The sequence below is a fragment of the Nanorana parkeri genome, unplaced genomic scaffold (genome assembly GCF_000935625.1).
Source record: "Nanorana parkeri isolate BGI_ZX_2015 unplaced genomic scaffold, ASM93562v1 scaffold215, whole genome shotgun sequence".
Classification (NCBI taxonomy): domain Eukaryota; kingdom Metazoa; phylum Chordata; class Amphibia; order Anura; family Dicroglossidae; genus Nanorana; species Nanorana parkeri.
The window spans coordinates 1507391-1534480 of NW_017306483.1; the positions used below are offsets into that span (position 1 = coordinate 1507391).

General features: G+C 44.3%; 1 protein-coding gene across 1 annotated transcript; it reads right to left on the reverse strand.

Annotated features, from left to right (window-relative positions):
* Positions 1-2523: 2523 nt before the first annotated feature.
* Positions 2524-23627, reverse strand: LOC108786523 (major histocompatibility complex class I-related gene protein-like). The gene is made up of 6 exons (XM_018555841.1): positions 23531-23627; positions 16474-16638; positions 8544-8798; positions 5130-5405; positions 3431-3715; positions 2524-2657 (listed from the first exon to the last, which is right to left on the reverse strand). Exons 1-6 carry the CDS (start codon positions 23625-23627, stop codon positions 2524-2526), a joined length of 1212 nt encoding a protein of 403 aa, XP_018411343.1.
* Between the last annotated feature and the right edge of the window lie 3463 nt (positions 23628-27090).

Consider the following 27090-nt stretch of genomic DNA (forward strand, 5'->3'; position numbering starts at 1 on the left):
GATCCGGCACAAGTGATTGCTCTTAATAAGGGTGCCGGACACCCAGCAATTTGTAGACTGTAAATGACAACTAATTCAATCTGAACTCCGGAAGATACAAAAGACATAAATGAATGAAGCTATGGAATCATTAAAGGAGAACTATGGGGTCAGGGCTTTTCCCCATAGTTCTCCGAAGGGTAACGAGAGGACACAAATTAGCGTCCTCCCGTCACCCAAAACACAGTATATAGTGAGCTACAGCTCATGGTATACTGAGACGCCGCAGCCGCAACGGATCCCGACAATTCTGTCTGGATCCACCCAGCTACGTGAGTGACAGCTGGCTCTGCCTATCTAGAGGCAGAGCCAGCTGTACCCACCCCCTCCCCCGTCCATTCCGCCAGTCAGCGCTGGAGGATCGGAGAGGGGGAATCCCTGCATGGAGCCGTGAGTGACAGTCACGGCTCTCTGCACAGATAGATCGAGAAGTGAGCGAGTGCCGGTATGTGTTTGCTCACTTCCCGATCTACTGAGCCGACCTGTCACAGTTTCATTGTCACAGGTCGGCTCTGATTATGAGGCTGAGTGAAAATCACTCGCCTCATAGTTCTCCTTTAAATGTATATTTTAAATACAAGCTGTGTAAGTACCTGAATCTGACCTGATACCAGCCTCTAGCAGTTCCTGTACAGAGACTGCACTACAAGGAGCAGATTGGTTCATGTGCTGACAGGAAGCATGCTAATAGGAGAGAGCAGATTGACAGCTCTGCTGTCTACAGAGAACAAGATACGATGGAGTTCACCGAAATGGAAGAGCTACAGATGCGGCTCTCTAATCGTGCGGCCGCTCACTCCTCAAGGAGTACCCGGGAGGCCCTCTGTCTAACAAATATGATTAGAGGGCCGCATCTGCCTGCTCCAGCCAGCCCGGATCACCTCGGTATACCCTTGAGAAGCGAGCGGCTGCGCGATTAGAGAGCCTCTAGTAGCCTCTACAGCCTCTGTAGCGGTGCAGGTGGCAGAGAGGCGGTGGAGGGAGCCACTGCACCTGCGGCCGGGGGCTTCATTTAGCGCAGGGGGTTCAGTGACGGGATATGCTGCGGGCAAACTGGCTGGTGCGGCCACAGGAGAGCCCTCACTACCAACTAGAGCCCCCACTGACCACTGATATACGGTATATAATTATATATTATATTGCCGCCCACACAGTACTGGTGACCCTGGGCGTAACTCCAACCTCCATATGGAAAATGCAGACTCAAGGGATAATCCCTAAAGAGAAGGACGTGTGTTCCAAAAAGTTTACTACTGCAGGCTTTGATGATCAAGTTGAAAGTCCAAGTTCCTGGTCAGAAAGTATTTTTCGGCTGAAAGCGTGTGCTGTTACCGCTGTTGTAAAAAAAATATGACACAATGGATAGTCATGGTTAATATTTATATTACTGTGAATTGAGAATTTACATAATTTTCCTTAAGCCATTATTTATTGGCACTAGTATAGTTTGTTTACATACTGCCATCTGGTGGTCATTTTGGTAATAGCCAGTGGCGTCACAAGGGGGGTGACAGTCATTTTGGTGTCACCCCCTCTGAAAAGTCGGGCACTCAGTCATGCACTGAGAGCTCGACAGTTGCTCAAGAGAGAGGAGGTGACCCGGCAGCATACCTTATCCTGCCATGTGAACGTCCCCTCCTGCGGTGCGGGTACCGTGTGACACCCCGCAGTGACGTCACGCACGTATGCGATTACACATTGTGGGGTGTCACCCGGTACCTGCACTGGGTGTCACCCCGCCCCGTGAAGCCTCTGGTAATAGCACCATCCTTTTCTGTGTTCCCTCCCATATTATGATGTATTTTCCTTTCTTAATCATTATAAGTCTTCTCATAAAAATGGCTGCTTATCTTATGGCCACATGTTCACATGCTCACATGGGGGAAAGCATTACCATATTTTGACCTGCACATATTGTCTTTTCAATCATCTGCTGCATCCTGTTGTCTGCTGTAACCTACTGCATTCAATAAATATCTTTGTGGATGAAAAGGTGTTTAATTATTTCAGCTATCTGATAAAGATTATCTGCGGTGATTGTATTGGCTTATACAGGCCAGGCAGAGGTCTCAGCAAGGGTTAAATCACTGATACAACAGTTGTAACACTGATACAACAGGAGTCAAAATAATGCAGCTAAGGCATGGGACCCCCAGGAAACTAAGGCAGCTTGGAAGAGATATTGTGCTGAAATGCAATTAGAAGTGTGCATAGGTATAGAAAACACACATATATGGTATATGTAGCTTACAAGTACATAAAGTTTCCCATTATATACCACACAATTATAGGTGCCAGGTAGACGTAGCAGATTCCGATAGTGGTGGTGGCACATGATTGTCTTTAGTATACAGAAGACTGATTGGTCCTACAATGACTATAATGTAACTGATTTGTTGGAGAAAAAGATCTGGTGCAATAAACTTCTTCCTTAATCCATTCCGATACATCGATACATCAATGGCCCGGTGCCAATGTAACATATCAATGTCTTCTGCTCTTTCCAATAGTCACCAAGCCAAATACTATAAGAACCACCAGAAGGATGACAGCCAGACATGTGGCAATTATCACTCCATTGGAGATGCCTCTGCTCGATGGTTCAACTGACTCGTCATCTGCAGAAAGGAAAACACACAAAATATTACCATGGTGCCACTGAAATCAATGAAGATGATTAATACACATTTCTTATGGTTTAGGGACATATTAAGAACTCCTTTTATTCCTCAGCATTTTTATAAAGGTAACTATAGAGGGAACTGTATGTATACTGCCCATGCACACTGTGTTTTCATGACTTAGAGCTGCTTACACTCAGGAGGCAGCAATTTTTAGGACTGTCTGCTAGGGATTAGGATACTCTACAGTTTGTTCAAAGGGACAACTTCTGTTTAAAGGAGAACTATGGGGTCAGTGTTTTTCCCCATAGTTTTCCTTAGGGTAACGGGAGGACACAAACTAGCGTCCTCCCGTTACCCTAAGCATTAGTGGGCGTTCCTGGGCAGCCTGTACTTGCATACAGACCACCCTAGGTAATGCCCATGTGAAGCCTCCATAATTGAAAGAACTGAAATTCAATGAATGAAAGGGGGCGGGCCAAGGACAGTCAGCCTGGGGAGGCATGAACTAGATGATGCTGGATGTCCTCCAGCCAGAAAATGAGGAGGGCTCTATCTGATATGCTGCAGCTTCTAATGCACATTGTGCGAAGCTCTCCGGGTCCGCAGTGAAATCACACTAAGCAATTTCAGTCCAGGAGAGGAGCCGGTACAACTGTGCAAGACTGAAGGGAAGGTTGGAGTTCAGCTTTAAAATAGTGTAAAGCTGATGCTGCCCTTTAAATTAAGATTTCTTTGGGCATATCCCAGTTTATAATATACAGACACACCTAACTTGACCCAGTCCTCCCTGAAGGGTGAACTCATGCTGATATGGTCGACACTACAGGTATAGACATCTTCCTTCTCCAGGGTGATGTTCATTGACAGCCAGGTGAGGTAGGTGATCTCGGGAAGAGGTAGGGTCACTATCTCCATCAGGCTTTCCGGCACCGGCTCTCCATTCTTGTACCACGTCATGGAGATGTTCTTGGGGTAGTGCCCATATGCCCGGCAGCTCAGTCTGGAAGTGGAATTTGTGATGGGCGTCTGTGTCACTCTCACAATTGGTTGTTCTACAGAAGGAGAGGAATGAAAAGACAAAGTAAAGAATCCAGAAATATCCGACAAGCTATGTAGATCCAGGCCAAAGTGCAGATGCAGGCCAAAGTGCAGATGCAGGCCAAAGTGCAGATGCAGGCCAAAGTGCAGATCATGGCTAAAGTGCAGATCATGGCCAAAGTGCAGATCATGGCCAAAGTGTAGGTCATGGCTAAAGTGCAGATCATGGCCAAAGTGCAGATCATGGCCAAAGTGCAGATCATGGTCAAAGTGCAGATCATGGCTAAAGTGCAGATCAAGGCCACAGTGCAGATTAAGGCCAAAGTGCAGATCATGGCCAAAGTGCAGATCATGGCCAAAGTGCAGATCATGGCCAAAGTGCAGATCAAGGCCACAGTGCAGATTAAGGCCAAAATGCAGATTAAGGCCAAAATGCAGATCATGGCCACAGTGCAGATCAAGGCCACAGTGCAGATTAAGGCCAAAATGCAGATCATGGCCACAGTGCAGTGCTTTTCACCTAATGGTAACCAATCCCCGGGTGTGCTGCCTGCATTATTTTTATTTTTTCATGCATTTTTTCTTTTCTCCAACTGGTGATCCTGCCAGTAACATACTTCCTGTCCTAGAGTGACAACGCTCACTCAACATCTTGTATCTACATAGTAGCAGCGTTGCCACCCTTGGCTGCTCTTTTGATTTGGACTAAAAACACTTCCCTCTTTTCTTATCTTCAATACATGGAGTGAAGTTGGGATAGCTGGTAAAACTGATAACATTCTTTGAGAGTTCAGTGCACAGGAAGTTACAAGGACACTGGATTTCTGGCAGGATCAACTGTTATTGTCTCTACTTGCTGAAACTATGCTTGGCGTAGAAAAAAGAAAACAGATGCAGACACATCTAAGGATGCAAGAAACAGTATCTTTTTTAGTTTACCCCCACAACCAAAATGTGCACTTAACCCTTGCAGTTTAGGGGTAAAAGTCTCCCTTGTGTAGACATTGGAAAACCCCCAAGTACAGTATGCTTCTGGTTGCCGCCATTTTGGATGTGATGACAGCAGTCCAACAGACTCAAACTGTCACTCATATTACACTCTACAATATTCATGTGTATATACAATTTATACACATTCAATATTCATAGTACCCACATATAATGTTATGCAGGGGGGTGAAGGGAGGGGCAGACGAGCTGGGCCAGCACAGAGAGGAATTAGACACTCCCAGAAGAGGAGAGGGCTATGGCATGGAGGGAGGGAGGGGACTGTGCTAGGAAATTGACTCCTCCGGGAGTGAAAACTGAAACATCAGTTCTGGGTTGATGCCCCCTTTTACATTTCAGGTACAAAATGCAGGAATTATCCCCTGGTGGGTCTTTTATTCTTCCTGTGCCATACATACATGTAATAGGACAGCACGGTACCTCTCCTGTTAAACGTGCAGTTCCCCAGTGACAGTAGCTCGGTTATATGCTGCACGCATGTATTCAGCAGAATATCCCTGTTCTTCTCTCCCATAGTCTTGTTACGATTAAAGAGATCAGCGAAGTGTTGTCCTCTAGAATCCTCCGCGATCCAGTGAGCCTTCTCCACAACGAAACTGAGGAACGGTTTTCCATCATAACGATAACTGCATACTGTGTCAATTGTGCCATTAACGTATACAATGCACCCCTGCATCCTCTGCAGAACGTGGAACCCTGTAATCACACCAGAGAGAGCCAAACACAGAATGAATGCAAAGCATGGAACCTGTGACTAAGGCATCAGCTCCTCCTAAAGTAGTGTATACAGGGTTAGAATTTAGAATGACCGTTCAAAATTGAAAAAGTTTTCCTCGATCGAACAGTGAATGTGGTTTTCGTTCAGAAACTCCATTCATTCCAAAATTGAATGTTAAGAGAACTATGGGGTAAGTGTTTTCCCCATAGTTCTCTTAAGGGTCATGGGAGGACATATTCTAACCTTCTCCCGTGACCCAAAGCTCAGTATATCGCGAGCTACAGCTCGAAGTATACTGAGACCGCCGCAGCTGGGACAGATCCCGACAATGCTGTCGAGATCCATCCAGCTGTGTGAGTGACAGCTGACTCTGCCTATCTAGAGGCAGAGCCTGCTGCACCCGCCCCTTGCTCCAGTCAGCGCTGGAGGATCGGAGTGGGGAGGGGGGGGAATCCCTGCAGGGAGAGGTAACTGATAGTCACGGCTCTCTGCAGGGAGATGATCGAGAAGTGAACGGTATGTGTTCGCTCACTTCCCGATCTATTGAGCCGACGTGTGACAGTTTAATTGTCACACGTCGGCTCGAACTATGAGGCTGAGTGAAAATCATTCGCCTCATAGTTCTCCTTTAAATAAAAACGAAAATTAAACAAAATTTCCAATGACAGTTGGCAAGTTTCTGATGCCAGTATTGAACATCCCCGCTGGATACTTTGTATGAACGGTCGTTCAACAATTCTATTTGTGTATACCCTACTTTAGTCTTTCTAAAAAGACAGATCACTGTGAAGGAGCTGAGAAAGAACTGGAATCAGCCATCTTGCCTGCTGGAACAAAACATCTAAATGGTACAAAATATTTTTGTAAAAATTATTTTTCATTATGCTGTGTGAATGGGAACGTATAACAAACATATAAAGGGGGTTTCTCAACTTTGAGTGCAAGATTGGAAATACACTTTAAGTTAGCCATGCACATTATAATTCAGTTCAAAAATAATTGTTTTCAAAACATTTCCAAAACATTTTGGTTAATAAGGACTAATGGACGATTGTTTTCCACTGTATTGACCTGAAAAATGGAAGGCCTGGGTTGGAAACTTTGTCATTTCTTATCTGAATTAACAAAATGATGTTAATGTGATCCTCAGTCAGGAAAAATAATACTTTCTGTAAAGCACATGTGCTAGGAAATGTTTCATCCAAAATTAGAACTTTCATGTTCATCTGTTTAAATGATTATGAATGGTAAAGGAGTGTATGAAAGAACAATACAAACAAAGGTCACGACCGCATGACAATATGACACCTAGCAATGCTAGCATGAAGGATATTGCTGCCACCATTCACCTGCATGCATAGGTATATAGCACAAAGGTGCCTTATTTGTTACTAGGACGCCAAGCAGTTTGAGCCGCCTGCATCCTAGCAACGGAAGATGCTATATGACTCCTTGCTGCCTGGCATCCTTGGTTGCTACGGTGCAGACGGATCGAGCCACTGAGCATCCTTGGATGCAGGCAGCTCCTTGCTACCTACGGTCTTTGGTTGCTAGCATGCAGATGGCTCAAGCCACCTGAATTCTGTAAACGAAGGGGTGGTTGCATTAAGTTGCCTGCATCCTAGCAACATAAGACACAAGGCAGCTCCTTGCTACCTAGAGTCCTTGGTTGCAATTATGCAGGCAGCTCCAGCCAAACATCTTTGGAAGCAAGCAGCTCCTTATTATCTATGGTCCTTGGTTGCTAGGATGCAGGCGGCTTAAGCTACTGAGCATCCATGAAAGCAAGCAGTTCCTTATTACCTAGGGTCCTTGGTTGCTAGGATGCAAGCTGCTCAAGAAGCGTAAATTCTGGAATCATGGTTGCATCCAATCCCCTGCGTCCTATGAATGAAGGATGGTAGATGACTCAAACTGTCTGCTACGGCGAAAGTGGCTACTGTAAAGTGTTTTTGCGCTATATACCGTACAGGCCCGGCGCTACCGCAAGGCATGAGGCTGCCTGAGGGCGCTGAAGGGTGAGGGCGGAAAAAAACAGGGCATTTTGACAAGTACTTGTACTTGTCAAAATGTCCCGATGCTTGCGCTGTTTTCTTTTTTTCTTCACTTACCTTTGGTGCGGGAGAGCAGCGGCGAGTCAGCGCTGGTCCGGTGGGAGGAGCTCCAGGTGGGGTCCTAATTTAGCTGGCCGGCGACTGCCAGAGGATCCCGACAAGTCTGCAGTGTGTACTCTATATGTACTACATATAAAGTACACACTGCAGACAATAGATGTACAATTATCCTCTGCTAATATGAATGGATTAAATGATCCATAGTACATAGCACACCAGTTAGTGTTAGTGAAAAGGAAGGGCAGTTAGTGTTAGTGAATAGGGAGTGCAGTTAGTGTTAGTGAATAGTTAGTGAATAGGGAGTGCAGTTAGTGTTAGTGAATAGTTAGTGTTAGTGAATAGGGAGTGCACTGTTAGTGAATAGTTAGTGTTAGTGAATAGGGAGTGCAGTTAGTGTTAGAGAATAGTTAGTGGTAGTGAATAGGGAGTGCAGCTAGTGTTAGGGAAAAAGGAGTGTGATTAGTGTTAGTTTATGGTCCTGCTCAACATATTTTGCGGTTCTCTGTACTGTTCAAGCGGGGGGGGCGCAAAAATGCACCTTCGCATGTGTAGGCAAAAATCCTTGCACCGGCCCTGATACCATACAAATGTAAAATCCGATCCATATGCAGGCCTCAGGCACAGATTTTTCTATTTTGATTTTATTGATCCCTATGCCTCTTGAGCACTGGCCCATAGAAAACAATAGACCAGTGTTCAGATCCATAAAAATTGCTGTACTGATTAAAACACAACCGACTCTCGACTGTGTACATGAGTCCCAAATCATTTAAATACATCCCAGGTGCATTAAAAAAAGGTACCTGAGAAAAAGACCCCTGAAGACTGTGTGGAAGCAGGGCTCTCTCTGAAGAGGTCCTTTACGGAGTCAGATCTATAGAGCTGCAGTAAAAAAACTCAGGTTCTCTACTGGAGAATATTCTTCTCCCCAACATCTGAAGAGGATGATATTTGTACCCTTCTTACAAAAACTCTCCTTTAATGATATAATAAGGTGCTTACCTTCCGTGTCATTCAGATAAGTCTGGAATATTCGGAACAAGCTTTCCTGGCTGCGCTGGATCATCAACTGATTGAGACTTGCATCCAGTAAGGTGGCATAAGTGCTTCTAAACCAGGGCACTCTGCGCTCAACAACCTCGCTAACACCATCGTACCAGTACAGTGTGATGCCATCAATGGATCGGGTTGCGTAATATGATGGGTAGTTGTAGCTGGACTTGGTGACGGTTATGAAGAAGTAGTGTGAGTGCTTCTCTGTGTAAGAGAGAGAAAAACGTATTAAATTGTACAACATATGTATTGTGGATAAAGTAGGAAAGAGTAAAAAAAAAAAAACCTGCTGGGTTATTTGTCTTGCTGTCTTTGTACCATTAGGGAATTTTCCCTTCACTTCCTGCCCCAGAGATGCAACAGGATACTGGGGATGTGCTTCAGGGGACATAAGGGATCATTCACAAAGGTAGCAGGTCAGGATAAGGATACATATTTTCAAAAAAGTGACAGTAATTTTCTGCTGAGACCAATACGATTTGAAAATAATAGTCACATGACTAAAATAAAGATACTTATCCTTGTGTTGAGGCTTTGTGAATTGAGTCTATAGACTGTTAACACATCACTGGAGAATGCTAGAAATACCTGCTAACAGAGGGCAATAGGGATTCATAGACTACTCTCTGTAGGGGCCCTGAGGGCTGCACAAAAAGTGCCAAAGGGCCCCATGTGGCCCCTAGGCTTAAAGTAACATTAAACCCTCAGATTTTTTAACATAACCCAATACTGTAATGTGTGCCTTACTGTAATCCATGGTAGTTTCCCTTCTCTTTGCTGCTCTTCCTTTTAAATTTGTATCTGTTCTCATGCTGGGCAGAACTTTTGTTTTGCAGATGACTGCCTTGTCTGAGGAATAGATACACGGTGTCTGTGTATAGGTTTGTATAGGCTTGTAACCTGAGCCAGCACTACAGGAAGAGGCCCTGAGCTGAAAAGGGAAGTTCTCCCCCAGCATGAGAAGACATGAGGATTTAAAAGGAAGAGCAGCAAAGAGAAGGGAAACAACCATGGATTACAGTAAGGCGCACATTACAGTATTGTTTTATGTAAAAAAATCTGAGGGTTTAATGTCACTTTAAAGTTGGACACTAGGAATGTATATACAAATAAGGTCTACCCTAACCCAAAATACGTTAAGCAGATCTCCAGCAAATGTATTAAGCACAAATATCTGTCCCTGCACTGTATAACCCACTGAAGTCCTCTGGGAACATTGTTCTGTCTTATGGGGTTTGTAGAGAATATATTGTTGTATAAAATATTGTTTTGTGTGCGTGTATGTGTGTGTGTGTATGTATGTGTATGTATATATGAGGGATGCACAAATACCGGTTTTTCGGTATCAAGTACGAGTACCGATATTTTACTTTTTTTGGTACTAGCCATACTGATACCAATACTGATACCGGAAGTCCCATTAAGAAGCCGGGCGGCATGTAATGACTCGCCACCAGGCTTCCCGATTAGCAGGGAAGCTGTCTCCATGCTCCCTCGTCACCAGGTGATGACTCACTGTCCAGTTTCCTGGAAGCTAGGCGGTGAGTCATTACACACTGTCCGGCTTCCTGATTGGCAGGGAAGACAGCTCCATGCTCCTTGATGAGGAGGGAGCATGGAGCCCGCTTCCCGGAAAATCAGGAACCCAGGGGGCGGGTAATGATTCGCTGCCCGGCTTATTTGTCAATAAGTGGTATATAAGATTTAGAGAGAGATTTAGAGAGTTAGTCTCATGTGGTGTCCAATCACAATGCTTCTCTTGGTATATATGCAGTACAGATTAGTGGGGATGCCTGCTCTGTATATAGGGATGATAACTCCTGTGGTTTAGAAAAGAAGAAAAATGTCCTCATCACTCCTATCAGCTCTTTAATAAATATATAAACAGTAGAAAGGGACTTAAATCCTTTGTCTAGTTGTTAGTACATCTGCCTTGCAGACCTGGGGTCCTTGGTTTAAATCCTGGCCAGGACACTACCTGCATGGAGTTTGCATATTCTTCCTGTACTTGTATAGGTTTCCTCCCACACTCCAAAGACATGCTGGTCGGTTCATAGGCTCCCCTCTAAATTGCAGTATTACGTGTGCATGCATGTGAGAGATGGACATTAATGTATAAGTTCCTTTCCTTCCTATTTATAGTGCTCCATAAACTGACAGTGCTATATACATATCTGTAATAAATGATAAGTCTGGCATCCTCAGAATCTCTGTTACAAGTTCTTTTCTTTCTGGTACTAATGATCATATACTTGCACATCACCATCTAGTGGCAGAATGGGAGAAGGACGCCCCAATCTATGTGGAAGATTTTATATTTTGGTGTGATCGGGGGCATAACTACACATCATCTCCTGCTGCCTGTCCTGGATACATACTTTATGTTAGGATCAATGACACATATTACCACAGTTGACACAGCCAGCTGCTACAAAAAGCATTAGACGAGGGGGCCCAAAGTTTTGCTATGGTGCTTATAGCTGCCGGAACTCTGTTTACATGTGTAAAACCGACTGTCGGCTTTACACTGGAAGCGATTCTGGTGGCTGAGGGGTCAGTGTAGTGAGCACCTCTCCCCGTCCGACACCCCCATCTTGCTTTCCGGGCTCTGCTTCCCCTCCTGCAGGCCCAGGACAAGCATCACGGGTGTCAGTAGAAAGCAGGGAAGGAGCCAATGTTATTTTCTGCTATTGATATTACACTGCTTTGTATTGTAAATTATTATGTTGAGGTGTATGCCTGACATCTATTTATAAATTAGCGCTACTACAACTTGTTTTTTTCTGATTATTGGTATTTCCCACTGTCCTCCCCTCCTGTCTAGTGTCAGTTGGTATAGTGTTGGATAATCCCTTGCTGCTTCTTCAACTTTCCCTCATTTAGTTGTTGGCCATCATCACAGATACTAGGCTGAGAAGATATATGTCTTTTTACACTTGAAATGACCAGCAAACATCCTCTGTAATGCACTTTGTGAAGTAAATCTACAATGGATTTAAGCTTCTGTGTCTTTTTTTTAATCTTTATTTTTTTCATTTTAAAAGAATTAAATAAACACAACAATTCATTAGCATTTTGCAAACAGTGCTACATGGACATAGTTGAAGTGCACATTGGTAGTGGGGCGACAACATAATCAATATTCTGGAGGAACATAGGTAGAGCTTGATGTCCTATGGGTGCATCCAGGGAAGCAGCAATATAAATCGGAGTATGCATTGTGGAAAGTCCCATTACCATGTGCAATAAGGAGAGTAGAGAATAGTAATAATGATGGAGGGAAATGGAGGAATTGGGGAAGAGGGACAGGAGCAGGGGGAGGAGGGAGGGAGAAAGAAAAGGGAAGTAGGGGAGGAAGGAAAGAGGACTGTGGGAGAGGGGTCATTAAAACTGTGAAGAAAACAAAGATATACAATGTAACAAAAGAAAAAAAAGGCAGGCCAGCTGGGGGGATCCGCAGGTCAGCTATTGCAATATTTCCAGTCTCAAAGGGAATCGGGTATTATCAGTAGTCATGTATGTAGGAGTTTTCCTTGTTTCTCACATAAAATGAAAGCTTCTAAGGCCCCGTTCACACTAAGCGACACTTAGCTCGAGCGGATTTCCACGCGACGGTTCGGGCGACGTTCCAGCGACCTTCACCGTCGGGCTGCATTAAAGGGGTTCTAAACCCTCTGGGTTTTTTTGCCTATATTTACTGTCAGCAAGCAGTAAATATAGGCAAGAAGTTTTTTAAAAAAAACCTGCGCTTTAACTAGTTTTAAACTTACCTCGTTATCGCTGCTCGCTCCCGCACCGAGAATCAGGAACTGCTTGTACGGTCGCAAAGGATCTTGGGGCGGGCGCATGCGCAGTTCCGATTCTCGGCCGGGAGACGAGCAGAGACGCAAGGTAAGTCTATGGACGCGTGCACCCGCATGCAGACACCGCTGGATCGGAGGGACAGAGCAGTCAGCGCTGGATCGGAGAGACGCCGCACTGCTGGAGGGACACATGAAAACATGGGGAAAGAAGAGGAAGATCGGAATAAGATACATCATTTAAGGTAAGTGCTAACATCCGCGGGAAAAGGGGTCCTGCAGGCGAGACTTGCGACGGGCGACATGGAGCTGTACATTAAGACAGCTCCATTGAAAATCATTGGCCGGCAACTTCTCGCGATATTGTGCAGCAAAAATGTGCGATATCGCGGCGGAAATGGCGGGATTTTCCGCTCAGTGTGAATGGGGCCTTATTGAAGAGTGAGGCTGTCTGTGGATTATGCTAATTCAGCTGATGATGATACTGCCTGTAATTATCAAGACCCTAAGGATGTATGTCGAAGCATAAAGTGGAATCAGAACAGATCCTATCATTGTATTTCTTGTCAATCAGCCAACACAAATGTTTAGATATTTCTGCCTTGTACTACCGTTGTCACAAAAGATTTGATTTTTTTCTCGCCCCCACACAAAGGAAGTTAGTTTCATGGTAACACCGAGTGCAATGAAGTATGAATTCCCACTCCATGGACAAGGAGTCAATGTGGATAAAATAACAGAATGTACAGTAAGTCTACAGGCTAGATAAAAGAAAAGATAAGCTTGTCCAGTGGAAGAAACGGCAATTGTTTTAGGTCGCTGATGTCTGTAAAACTGAAATTACATGTAAATACGGGTTGTGAGTATTAAGGAACTTCAGTCAGGATATCAATTGCCGGTCACTTTACTTATTACCAGATTACATTACTTGCCTTAAAGCTGAACCAAACTATAAGCATTTCTAACACAACAAAATGTCATATAGTGCGGCTTACCAGTCCTTAGATATGGCGGCTGCATTAGTTTTACCTTTTATTTTTCCTGGTGATCCTCCCAATGACACACTTCCTGTCCTAGGGTGACAACGCTCACTCATGCAACTGTATTTATGGAGGAGCAGCATTATCACCCTAGACCAGTGTTTTCCAACCTTTTTACAGTCATGGCACCTTTTATAAGTATGCAAAATCTGGAGGCAGCCCAGTCTAAAATGTCACATATTTTAAGGGGGATACCACCCAAAAACACACAAACAAGTGGGTTTCCCCTTCAGAACGAAGGCCCCCTTCAAGTTAAGATTCCCCCATAACATCAGAGTCAGCCTTTGCATCAGAAGTTCTAATTTTTCATCAGAGTTCCCTCTTTACATTAGAGTCAGCATTTCCATCAGAAGTCCTCCTTTTACATCAGAGTTCCCCTTTACATGACTAAGGTGGCTCAGAGGTCCCCTTTTACTGGCACCACCCCCTTTACCTTCGATTCCCCACCCCCTTCCTTCCAATTAACACACTACACCAGGGTTGGAGTATAAATGGCCACAGCAGCCTTTTATTACAAAACTTTTATAAATAACAATCAAAACAACAATAACCAAGTAACAGTACAGTAGGACTTGCTAGGTTTCAAGGTCCTTGAAGGCACTATAACTATCCAAAACGCGGACCAGTGTCTGCGGGCACCTTTCTTAAAACGGAATGACCCCAGCCGCCATACACCTCCTCTGGGACGTACTTCAATTGCCCGCAGACCCACCGTGGTCCCTATTACCAGGTCATAACGTTTGACCTCACCACCACAGAAGGCCACCCACACCACTGATGGGTCCCTCCGTCAAATTATCCAACCCAGACCAATGCCTTCAAGGATCCAAACTGCCATAATGCTGCGACAAACTTTTGACACCACTAAAACCATACCATAAGTCCTGTTCCTTCTCCTGGTCACGCTGGCTCCTGGAACTCCTCCTTCCCGGATACTCTCTGAAACTTCTCCTGTAAAGCTTCCTCCTCCAATCCCGTGAGTATCCCTCCTCTAATTCACTTTTCCTTTAACCCTTTTCTCTCCTGGTTCCCTTTCCCACCCTTGCCATGTAGGCATTTAGCTTATTGCGCTTTGTTCCATAGCTCCCGGCCTGTCTTTAGAGTCACCCTTTGCATCAGAAGTCCTCCTTTTACATCAGAGTTCCCCCTTTACATCAGATTCACTCTTTGCATCAGAAGTCCTCCTTTTACATCAGAGTTCCCCCTTTACATCAGATTCACCCTTTGCATCAGAAGTCCTCCTTTTACATCAGAGTTTCCCCTTTACATTAGAGTCACCCTTTGTATCAGTGGCCCCACTTTGCATCAGTGGCCCCCCTTTCACATCAGAAGTCCTCCTTTCACATCAGAGTTCCCCCTTTACATCAGTGGCCCCACTTTGCATCAGTGGCCCCCCTTTCACATCTGAAGTCCTCCTTTCACATCAGAGTTCCACCTTTACATCAGCGTCACCCTTATCATCAGAAGCCCCCATTTACATTAGGAGCCCCCCTTTCACATCAGTAGCTCCTCTTTCATATCAGAGTCCCCCTTTCACATCAGAAGCCCCCTTCACCTCAGCCTCTATTCCCCCCTTCATATCACAGTGCCACGACCACAAAAATACGAGGCACCCCAGAGGGAGCCAGAAGACACACCAGGGTTCTGCAACACCCTGTTTGAGAAAGGCTGCTCTAGACTGCTGTCCTGATTTGGACTACAAACACCTCCCCTTCTCCTTTACATAGGGATAAGGGGTTTTTGTAACTCACAGAACATAGCTGAGAAGACTGTTGTTTCTGGCAGGATCAGTAGGTGTTTTTTCTGACTTGCACAAAATTCTGTTAGCTTGCAAAAAAAGAAAACTAATGCAACCAACACATCTGAGGACTGGTAAGCAGCAATGTGTTATATTTTTTTATTTCTTGGGCTTTGATATCTTTCGCTGTCAGAACCATTTTTATCAGTTTTTGTTTTTTGGATACATAATGCACGTTTTAGGACTGAAGATTTTCTGGAAATAGAGACCATATAGAATAAAATGATAACAATGCAATGTTTCATGTCACATGAAATTAGCACCAACCGAAATGTGAAGTAATACATATAGTTAAGTTAAGTTATGATTGAATTTTGGCCCTAGAACTATTGCTATCACTTTGGCAGGAACAGCAATACCAAATTTAGTGGCACAGTTGTCATTTTGGTATGAGTGCATGCCCAATGCATGTGTGTGCGTGCGTATGTGTGTGGGAGCTTTTCTTATTTCTTTTTATTAAAACGGGCTTATGTTTTGGAGAGGTATTTTAGGGAGTTACATTTATTTTTTTAGTGGTATATCTGTCTTTATTTTATGTTAATAGGGCCTTTATTTTAGGCTAAACTGCTTTTTTTTTCTTACCCCCAAGGTTTCCCTTTAAAAACAAAAAGTGGGCTTTTGTTTTAGGGGTGGGGTTTTGCACCCTGCTACATCGCTTGAAGGAAATATTTGAATATTTAAAAACAAATCCAATGTAGTAGGGTGGATTGGCTGATGATCAGGGCACCACATTACCAGCAATCTCAAAATATAAACATAATAGATGTATATATATATATAATGTTCGACACTGTCCTTCCTTCTGGAGGGTGGCTACTATTTTTGTTCCCCATGGTCCCTGTGTGTGTTGTAAATTAGTCACCGCTCCAAGCTCGCTCCTGTGATGGACGACAATCTCATGTTTAGTTTACTAATTTGTATTGAGATTGTCGTCCATCACAGGAGCGAGCTCAGATCGGTGGGAAGGAAGGACAGTGTCAACACCAATTCAGAGATGATTGGAGGATCTACAGCCGAGTGATACACAAATAAGATACATTTCTGTTACTAGTTCAGGGACTTGAATATATTTTTAGGATTTAACTCCTAAGTTTAGTGTCACTTTAAGGATTGACATACACTTTAATTATACAAGATTTTAGTGATTGGGTACACATCTACTTTAAGGTCTGTAATAAAAAATAAGGATTATATTGAATTTTCACAGGTAACACTGGCAGCATCTAAAGTGATCATCTTACCTGTATAAGCAATAACAGCAGATAAGCAAAGAATCACAGATGCCAAGAGTAAATATTTCTTCATCATACAGATGTTGCTGCTTCTTCTACCTGTTGTGTGTCTTCTCCGGTCTGTAGTGAGCCAATTAGCCTGCAGTTGGTGGTATGTATTCTGTCCCTCACAATCTGGTTCAGTGGAAGAAGTCTGGGTGTATTGCCAGCTTCTAGACAGTGCCAAGTAAAAGCTACTCGCTGAACTGGAAGTTAATATACGGCACTTGGGATTATCCCCAGTGGAGAGGTGCCATTGTGATTCAGAGTATTTATCACATTCTTGAGTAATAAAGAACACAAGCCAGGATTTTATCCATGACAAACATATCAATAATCACCTCATGTGCACTTTTGCAGTTAGACACCTAGGGGTCTATTCACGAAGCTGCCAAGTGAAAGACCGACCTGAAGTGAAGTGAGCTGAACACTGTTCGGCTATTCACTTCAGGTTTGTACGGCTGATTTCAGCCATATATCGGCTGAAATCAGCCGTACATCGGGTGGCTTCGGGTCGGCCGAACATGCTTAGCATATTCAGCTGAGCCGAAGTGCAGGAGGAGTTCGACTTAGCCGATCCAACATCTGGATTGGCTAAGCCGAACCTCCGACAGGCTACTCGCTGCTGTTCGGTCTATTCTTATAGATATCTAACAGCAGTGAGTAAATAGCCGAATGCCACTGAGGGGCATTCGGCTCGGCTGTTCTGCTCGGTCCCACAGAAGGCCCGATCAGAACAGAAAAATAGTTTAAAAAGTAGAAAAATAAAAATAGAAAACGATTGTGTGGAGCTAGCAATGACAGCTAGCTCCGCCCAACTGTTTTCTATTGGCCGGCGGTTCTGCTGCCGTCAAAAAAAAGAAAAAAAAATTGCCATAGGAATGCATTGCTAGATTCCTATTGGTTATTTCAATTTGCAATAGCCAATAGCAAACTAGCTATTGCACCCACCCTCTGCTGCTGTCAATCACCAGTGGGGACCTGATGGAGAACTGCAGCAGTGGGCGGGTACAATAGCTAGTTTGCTATTGGCTATTGCAAATTGAAATAGCCAATAAGAATCTAGCAATGCATTCCTATGGTGAAATTATTATTATGATTTTTTTTTATTCTCACAAGGCTCCGTGTCAGAATAAAAAAAAAGAAAAAGCAGTGTTTCTCTCCTGGGCGGCCGGGAGCGGGAGACTCCCGGAGCGCCTGGGAGAGTTAGGCTGTCTGGAGATCAGTGTCCCTGGTTAGCTGGGCTCGGCCAGCTTCGGCTTTCACCTTGGCTGAGTCGAGTCACAGCATATGCCTTCGGCTCGACTGAGTCGCCTGGCCGACTTCGGGAGCTGTACGGGCTATAATGAATATACTCTACTGAACCGAAGGGGTCCTGGGGCCGAAGCTAGCTGAAGGATAGGCCGAAGCTACGGCTAGATCCTTCGACTGCTTCGTGAATAGACCCCCTAATATTCCCAATTAACCTTCCGCACACCGCTATAGAGATGTGTCTAGTAGTGTGTAGATGGTTAAAGTGCAGCTATAGCCAAACCTTTCTTACCATGGTTATAATCTATGGTACTGTAGTGCACACTACTGATACCGAACTCATCTTAATACTACCTTGATTTGATACAACCCCTTTGGGACCTATTCTAGTGTCTTGTACTTTTGCTGCATGTGCATTATCTGACAGAAATGCAGGGGTGCCAATACTTTTGGCCATTACTATATATATATTATTTCTAATTGTATTTATATCTATATTTGTTTTTTTTTTTTCTTTTTCAATAAATAACTTATATTTAAAGCAGTAAGCAGGACTGCTCTTACTAATTAGCAGACATATGAGCAGCACACCTTAGATGTAATAAACATAACCTAAATAATATGGAACACTAGAAACCAAAGAAAAATACATATTTTGGGTTCATAGGTTGGAACCCGAAGGATGCATGTCTCTGTTTTAAATGCAAAAATAAATAACTATGTAATGTTTCCCAGTGAAATTAGTAAGTCACAAATACATACAGGGTTATTCACAGAAGGGTGAAGAGTTTGGAGAAGGCGGGAGAAGTGAACAATCTAGGACAAAGTAGCTGATTAGGAAAAATTCTCCAATTCGGCTCACTTTCCAGTTTAGCTATGTTGTCCTAGATTGTTCAAAAATTTCTCATACAAAAACCATATAAACCAACTATATACAGCTTGAGAACGAAGGATCCACCTCCTGCACCTCCTGAATTACAGATACTGTAGGTAAACACCATTTGGAAATGTCTTAAAGAAGAACTCCGGGAGATGTAAAAAATAAACCTTTGCAGTGGAGCTATCCCCATACTGCGAGGGTTAACTGTTCGCTTTACTCTAGATCAGGGATGGCCAAACTGCGGCCCTCCAGCTGTGGTGGAACTATGAATCCCATGAGGCTTTGCAAGATTCTCACAGCCACAGACATGACTCCCAGGGAGAGAGGCTTCATGGGATTTGTTGTTTCACCACAGCTGGAGGGCCGGAGTTTGGCCATCCCTGGTCTAGGGGCTAAAATGAAGAAAATGTACTCCCCTGATCCTCAGTCCTGCCTGGGTGCTAGACCAGTTCCTGCAGCCTCTTTTCCCAAGGGCTCCGGTGGTCTAAGGAGCCATGATGGCATAACATGTAATACAGCTGCATTAGATGTGGACACTGAGGGAGTGAAGGGGGTGAGCTAGAGTTGAGGGGGAGAGAAGTGACTGGTGAGTAGGACTGAGGATTAAGTGAGTATATTTTCTGTATTTTAGTCCCTAGAACAAAATAAGCAGTTAACCCTTTCAGTGCAGGGGGTAACCCCACTGCAAAGTTACATTTGTAGATTTCCTGGAGTTTCTATATAAACTGTCTTATGTGTGTATAGGTCATTGAGCTGCTTGCCCGTGTGTGTGTAAGATGGTAAATAATAAGCACCCAGGAAATAAACCAGCTCCCTTACAATGGACTCTAACATTCAGTGCACACAGTCAATAAAAATAATTCCCATGGCGCCGTGCCATTGCCAGAGGCAGGTTTCACTGGCATGTTTAACCTTTTATTGTATGCTTGGGGAAGGTCAGTGATGGAGTCCTTGTCAAGTGATAGAAACTCTGCTTGGACTGGTTGAAGAAACATTTATGTGATGATTTACTATAGAGATACGTCTGTCTCTTTTGTCTCAAAGACAAGGATAGGCAACCTCGGCACTCCAACTGTTGTGGAACTACAAGTACCATGAGACATTGCAAGACTCAGACAGAGACAGAAACATGATGGGATTTTTAGTTTCACCACAGCTGGAGTGCCGGGGCTGCCTACCACTTCTCTAAAATGTTCACTTACTCAGTGCAGCTGTTTTTACCTCTATCATCCAATCATGTACAAAGGAATTTCCTGTTCGTTTTTATTTTTCCTGAACTCGACTGGGTCATTTTAGTGACACAGCTTAAAGAGTAACTCCACTTTTGCTGTCATCATTCATTAAAGACAAATGCATGCACTAATACAGGTATGAATTCATTGCAGTTTTTAAATGCAAAGATTTAAACAGAGTCATATTACGAGTATTTATTTAAAAAAAGATAAAATCATTGTCATCACCCCAAACTGACCTGAGGCTCTTTGTATGCATAAAATCTATTCTTTTTTTTTTTAATTTATTGCAGCTTTACAGACTATTATTAAATGTCTTTCCGTCTTGTAGATCTGGTTTATAAGCATGATATAACCCGTGTCTGGGTGTGCTACCTCCAAATTACATTCATGTCTACAATATGTAGGAAATCCCCAGGTGAGAAAAAGAATTTAAATACACCACACATGTAACAAAAACAAAGAAATCCGTGTTAACGAAGACAGATGTTATCCCGCCAGCCTTAAAATGAACCTGCGGCCAGACTACGCACATTGAAATATTTACCTATTCTGAACATGCAGTAAAACACTTTAAAAACAAGGCTTCATTCACCTCTATATCTGTAGGCATTGTGGAGAAATCCATCTTCAAAGGTTAAAACAGAGGCACTGAAATCACAGCTTCTCGCTCTTTAGTTGTGAACCGCTTCACACCAGTTATATGCTTATATGTGACAGCACAGAGGTGCACCTTATTCTGTGTTGCCATATATATGCGCCGTTGTCTTGTCTTAGCAGTACACTCAATCAATCATCCTCATCCTTCAAGCTCCTGTTGCGCCCAAGGCAAGAACAGAAAATTGTGCCGCCCCCTCTAAACTGACCCCTGACACTTCCCTTTTTAAATAGAAAAAAAGATTGAGGACACAGAGTCCTCTGCCCATACAGGCGGGGGAGAGCAGTGGGGATCCAAGGGGAAGCTGGTGGCTATGCCGCCCCTCTTCTCCCTGCCGAGCCACAGCTGTGTTGGCCGCCTGGTGCTCCATTACCAATGGCGCCCTGTGCCTGCCATGGCAACAGGGGCGAGGGTGCACAGCTAGGCCAGCCCTGGCTACGCCCCCTCTCAGCTGCACCTGTGGTGAGTGCTTCGCTCGCCCCATGGTAGCTACGGCCCTGCCTTGTATTGTACAACACTAAAAATTAATTGTGTGAGCCCCATGAACTTTTTCTAACTTATGGCACCCTTAAAAGGTATGCAAACTTTTGACGCACCCCAGTTTAAAATGTAAGGGGAACCCCATGCAAAAACACACACAAAGTGGGGTTCCTATCTTTGCATCGAAGTCCTCCCTTCAAATCAGGAGCCCCCATTCACATCAGAGCCCCCCTTTCACATCAGAATTTTCTCTGTCATATCAGAGGCCCCCTTTCATATTGGAATCCCCCATTTACATCAAAGTGCCACCATCAGAAAATGTTGAGGCATCACTTAGGAAGCCAGAAGGCACCCCGGTGTGCCTCAGCAACCTGGTTCAGAAAGGCTGGTCCAGACCACCGCCCAGGCCCGGATTTCCCACAAGGCCACCGAGGCCCGGCCTCGGGGCGGCAGGGGGAGTAAATCCGGCCCTGCCACCGCCACCAATGAAGAAGAAGAGAAAGAACACCTCATGTCACCAGGCCAACCAGAAGACTGCAGGGAAAAGGCATATAAAGGGATTTCAAGAAACAAAAGTGCAGAGGAAAAGAACAGGGAGGACGGACAAAAGGTAGAAAACGTGGAGTTGGGCTTGAAGATTCTTCAATCATTGTAGCTCTTTATGAGAGCAAATTTTTGAGTCACCAGGGACAGGACTAGTAAGCGTTACTCCTCTTCTTTTACATGCTTCTTTTTAGGTTCTGCACTGACAGTTTCTCTTTAAAACGTCTAAAATACTTAACATTTTTGTGTGAACAGTCTTAAAGTGTCCCTCTCATGGGCAAACTGTAATTTCATGACTTTGGATCTCTGCTCTTTCGCAGCTAAATAATACAAAAGACAAAGAGGCTTAAATGGGATCATTGTGCAATATGCGGGATTCATTTTCTCCATTGAAACTCAACTTATTTTATTCATTTTCATTATTTAATTAAACTCTCTGCCAAACTTACACAAGCACAGAAAATTCTTTTAACACAGATTTGGCACTAAATCTATGAAATCTATGAGTACATGAGAACATTCAGGTCTGTAGCCAAGTAATACATGCACTGTGTTTGAAAGGGCAGCTTCACCTTTGGGTGGCCATAGTTATAGTGACCTTCATTAGAGTACAGCTCAGTTATAAGAATGAATGGGGCTGCGGCACATATGCACAGTTATGAAGAAAAGCTGGCCATGTTGTTGTGGGGGAAAGATCACTGGATTGAGGAGGAAAGTAAATTTAGGTTAGGAAAACTTGCAGTAAAGATTAAGAGATTGGGTGAGTAAACAGATATTCCTTTACATTCTGATCCTTTGTATATGTACATCCTGGATTACTATATTAAATGACAAGTCCCAAATTCTTTGAGGCAATGAACATTTACTGCAAACTTTAGAAGTGACATTGACGAGGTGCAAAGTTTGGTAGGCATTGTTGGGGAGTTGTGTTGTTGTTCTCTTTATTTTCTCCTTGTCACGGTCCAACGACCGGGGCACACAAAATGACTAAAAGTAGCGTGCAAAAAATGGTGCTTGGGATGCAGATCACTGAAAACACAGGAAGTAGGTGTCTGAGCGTTACCGGGGACGCACTACAGGTGCAGAATCTGAGAAGGGCTAGGTTTTTGACAGAGCCTCTAATGGTGAGGATGATTGGCTGCTGGACACCTTCCAGGTTGCGGCCCTCTAGCGAGCCCACACAGACACAGAGGCTAGTTCTAGTGCCCATGTGCTGGATAGAACAGCAGGCAGGGGTGAAGCCTATACACAGAGAGCGGTTCTGGATACGCAATAGTAGAAGTCCAAACAATAGTGTGATGGGAAGCAGCAACAACACAGCTATCCAGGATACACTAAAGAGCGAGGCTGCATGGAACAAGCATCCATCCAAGAGGTCAGACACACAGGTAAGCAGAGGTGCAAGGGCTCACTGAAGGAGACGATAACAATCCACTTGCCGGACATCCAGGATTTCACTGGGAGCGTGAGGGAATCCAGAGACACACAGGGAACAAGGCAGGTAACAGCAATCCACAGGGATTCAAAGGCAAGCGATATAAAGGGAGTCCAACTTAGTGTAAAGACATGTTGCTTGAACGGCACGGAAAAAGTGAGCTGGACTTCTAATGGAGAGGTTCAGAGCGGATTGGCAGGACACTGAGTACCTCAGACAAAGGTAAAACCCACTGCTGGGTCATCCTACAGGAAAGTGTGACACTCCTTGGTAGCATCAGGACATTTTTTATCCAGATCAGTGAAATGGGAATGGGTAAAGTCAACTTTTCGTTGCTAGAAGGTATTCTTGCTGTTAACATTAGAGGTCCATCTGTAGAAGGATGTATAATCCTTTAAAAATGTGCCAAGTTACCAAACGTTTGCCAAACTGCTTATGGTATATAGCAAAGATTACAACTGTGTTTAAGGCCAGCTCTGGCCTACCACTCCTTGAGGCCCTTCCCCAAGTATGTATTTTATGCTATATATAATTTTTTCTTTACTTACCTTTTCCAGATGTCTTTAGGCCAGTCACATAATAAGTCAATCTTCTTACTCTTTGGATCTCAACGCCACTCTCTGGGCTCTCTGGCTTTGGATCCATTAAGTCCTTCACTTATAGTATGTCTTCAGTCTTCTGGCTTGAATGGCACTGGACATCATGCAAACCAGAAGACTGAGGGCATCTAGACATCAAGCTCCAGACTTCCTACCAGGAGCTGAATACTAGGCATTCCGTGATAGGATGACGGGCAATGACCAAGAATTCACTGCAAAAATATGAGGTGTCCTCTGAATGATTGCTGTGCTGAGCAAGCGACCCACTATGTTTTAAAAGCACTGAGGTAGCCGCTGAGCAAAGCGGCTGTTCCTATACAGAGGTGGACTGACCATACGGGCATTCGGGCACGGCCCGAGGGCCCGCGGCCACTAGGGGGGCCCATGGCCTCACCCCCTCCAATAGTTTTTACAGCTGACGGGGCCCAGAGAAGACTGCGGCTCGTCTCCTGCACGGTGCAGGCGGCACCAGACTCTCCCTGGACGGCCGAGCATCCCGTTGCTGTCATCCAGATGGCTGAGGTGAGCAGCAGCAGCGGTGTGTCCATCCCCCCTCCCCCCCGAGATAGTGCCACTCCATCCCCCTGCCAGCGCTCTGTCACCCGCAGTGGTAGGACCGCTGCATGTTCGGGCGGATGTGCGGGGACGGAGAGGCTGTGACAGTCAGGTCTGCAGGCACCGCTAGGCCGCACACCCTGCTGTGTGGGAGAGGACCTTCTCCTGCTCTCCCATCCCCTGGGCACCAAGAAGAGAGGATAAAGGCTGGAGGGGGGTGGGGGTGGGGTGGAGAGTGTTGAAGCTGGTGGTTTTAATTAAGCTGATTTGCAATATTATGTATTTGTAGTCGGGGCAGACTGACCATACGAGCAGCCGTCCCCTTGGAGGCATCCCACCCCCTGTACCCCTTCCAGCCCACATGGAAGGAGACACGGCTGTGATAAAGCGGCGACGGCAGTGTCGCCCGCCTACAAGGCCCACCAGACACTGCCGTTGCTGCTTTAACACAGCAGCGTCTCCTAGTTTGACGGCTGCGAAGAGTCCAGAGGTAGGGGCGTGTCATGCTGGATGGAGGGTGGACCTACCGCCGGCTGCACGAGAGCCTGAGGCTGGGGGGGCCCCACTGAGGTCCCGTCCCAGGCCCCCGACTGGAGGATTTTTTTTCGTATTTTTTTTCTTTAAAGGAGAACTATGGGGTTAGGGCTTTTCCCCATAGTTCTCCTTAGGGTAACGGGAGGACACAAACTAGCTTCCTCCCGTCACCCTAAGCTGAGAAGCAGCAGCTGAAGTGGATCCCGACAATTATGTCTGGATCTGCCCCGCTGCGTGAGTGACAGCTGGCTTTGCCTATCTAGAGGCAGAGCAAGCTGTAGCCTCCCCTCCCCCGTCCGTTCCGCCAGCCAGCGCTGGAGGACCGGAGCGGGGAGGGGGGAATCCAGCCCCTCCCCTGTCACGGCAAAGAGCCGTGACAGGATCGAGAAGTGAGCGAACGCCGGTATGTGTTCGCTCTCCTCCCGATCTATTGTCACAGGTCGGCTAGAACTATGAGGTGAGTGAAAAGCACTCACCTCATAGTTCTCCTTTAAAAAAATAAAATAAAATCTTGGATTCTTATGTGAATATTTTATTCTTACATCATAGTGTAAGCATCACTACTACATTTCTACTATTTACAAAAACCAGACCGTAACCTGGAGAGCCGGAGCCCATCGCTGGTATGCCTTGATTTTCTTTTTTATGAGCTAGAAATGGGGGGAATTTTAATCTTTTAGGCTCCATTCACATATAGGGTTTGCATTTCCCATGTGGTCTTCCGCATGGGACGCAGACGTTATATGTGAAACAAATGCATGATTCCGCTCCTTTGTGGCCATTATATAGTTACGAATGCACGGAATCTGCCGGATTAATGCACTTGCACTATTTTGGGGACCACGTGGTTTCCGCAATATTGCAGTGCATTACACGATCGTTTATGAATATTTACATTGTGCTAAGCTGCACCAATGTAAGTATATATACATTTTTAAAGCTAGTGTTCAGCTTTAAACAAAGGTCTTTGGTTTAATGCAGAGTTCAATTGTTGCAGAGTAAAAATATGAGTCTATTGCTCTCTTAAATGTGTCCTAGCATTTCTTCATAGTTTGGATGGTAAACAGGAGATCTGACTGACAACTGTACTCAAAAGTGTCAATCAGTCCTCACCCCATCAAAGGGTCAAGGGGTGTATTGATAGTTCTGCTGGAGTATTTTGTTATGCTCAGCAGACATACCTTTAATGCTACTATTTTATATACATCTATATTTTTATCTGACAAGGTTTTACAATCTGACAACCAACATCTTATTGAACAGAATGAAATTATGATTTGATAGACACCAAATGTGATCTTATGTTTGCCTTTCCTAGGCAGTGTAATGTGACCCATTACCCTTCGGGACCATGTAGTATAGGCATGTTTAGTGTCTACCTGATTGGTATCTTATTATACATTTGTGTAGCCACTTTTTGTAAAGGTGACCCCATCACAGCAGGAATTATGGATTATTTATAAAATTTGCTTCTCATCGTTCAATTTTAGGTCAAAACTAAACAGACTCACGCATAGGTACTCCTCATTTGTTCTGCAGCCTGTTTACAACCCTGCTAATAAAGTTTTATGACATGTCTGCTTTGTTTCTAGCTTGAAGTATTTTCTGTCAATTTTGCTTTAAACTAGATTTTTTTGTCAAATGTGTCACCTTCTCTGTCTGCCCAGCACAGGCATGACATTTAAATATGACAGTTTCTGTTACAGACTTGTGCATTTTGCACAAAATGAGGGAAGCATTGTGTTTAGTGTCAGGTCTCATTACCTTTGCAGTAATCATAAAGAGAAACAACAGCAATGACACTAATCATACACATATATTGAGATTAGAGAATTTTAGCAGTTCCCAAAATGCACTGTTTTCCATTAATATTTTCACATTGAAAAGGCCTCGCTAGAATACTGTTTCCAGACCAATCACAATTACCTAGTACTGGGTACTCTCATTTTTACAGAGTTAGAGAGTTTATATCCACCCAGTTCAAAGCACATGAAAGATTTTACATGCCATGTAACCATGAAATACTGTATATTGGGTCCATCTAGGATATGTTCGTAGCCACTTGCTACATGCTAGTTTTACCTATTCAGCAGTTACTTTGTATCCATATAAACCTTTCATGTGCAGCTGAGTACAGTATGCTGCTGCCATCTTGTGAGCTTTAACATTTACTACAGAAACTATTACAGTAAATGTAATCCAGCTTGCTCAAATATAATCTAAACTTTAGTATATAAAAATGTAAACACCAAAAAGGAAGGGCTCTGAGTATTTTCAGGTGCTACCAATAGATAACTGTAAACAAAAAATAAGTCAAGGCAACTGGACTTGCTGTTATTAACCTGCCCAGAGAGATATTAAAACAGCATTGTATGTGTACCAATGGATGTACAACTGTATTATTTTTTAAAATAAAATAT

Excerpts from the sequence above, each read along its gene's own strand:
- LOC108786523 (XM_018555841.1), bottom strand. The coding sequence starts at position 23,627 with ATGGATCCAAAGCCAGAGAGCCCAGAGAGTGGCGTTGAGATCCAAAGA. Across the intron at positions 8,799-16,473 it reads TGCTGTTATTGCTTATACAG|AGAAGCACTCACACTACTTC; the intron begins GTAAGATGATCA and ends TCTCTTACACAG. Across the intron at positions 5,406-8,543 it reads TTATCTGAATGACACGGAAG|GGTTCCACGTTCTGCAGAGG; the intron begins GTAAGCACCTTA and ends GTGTGATTACAG.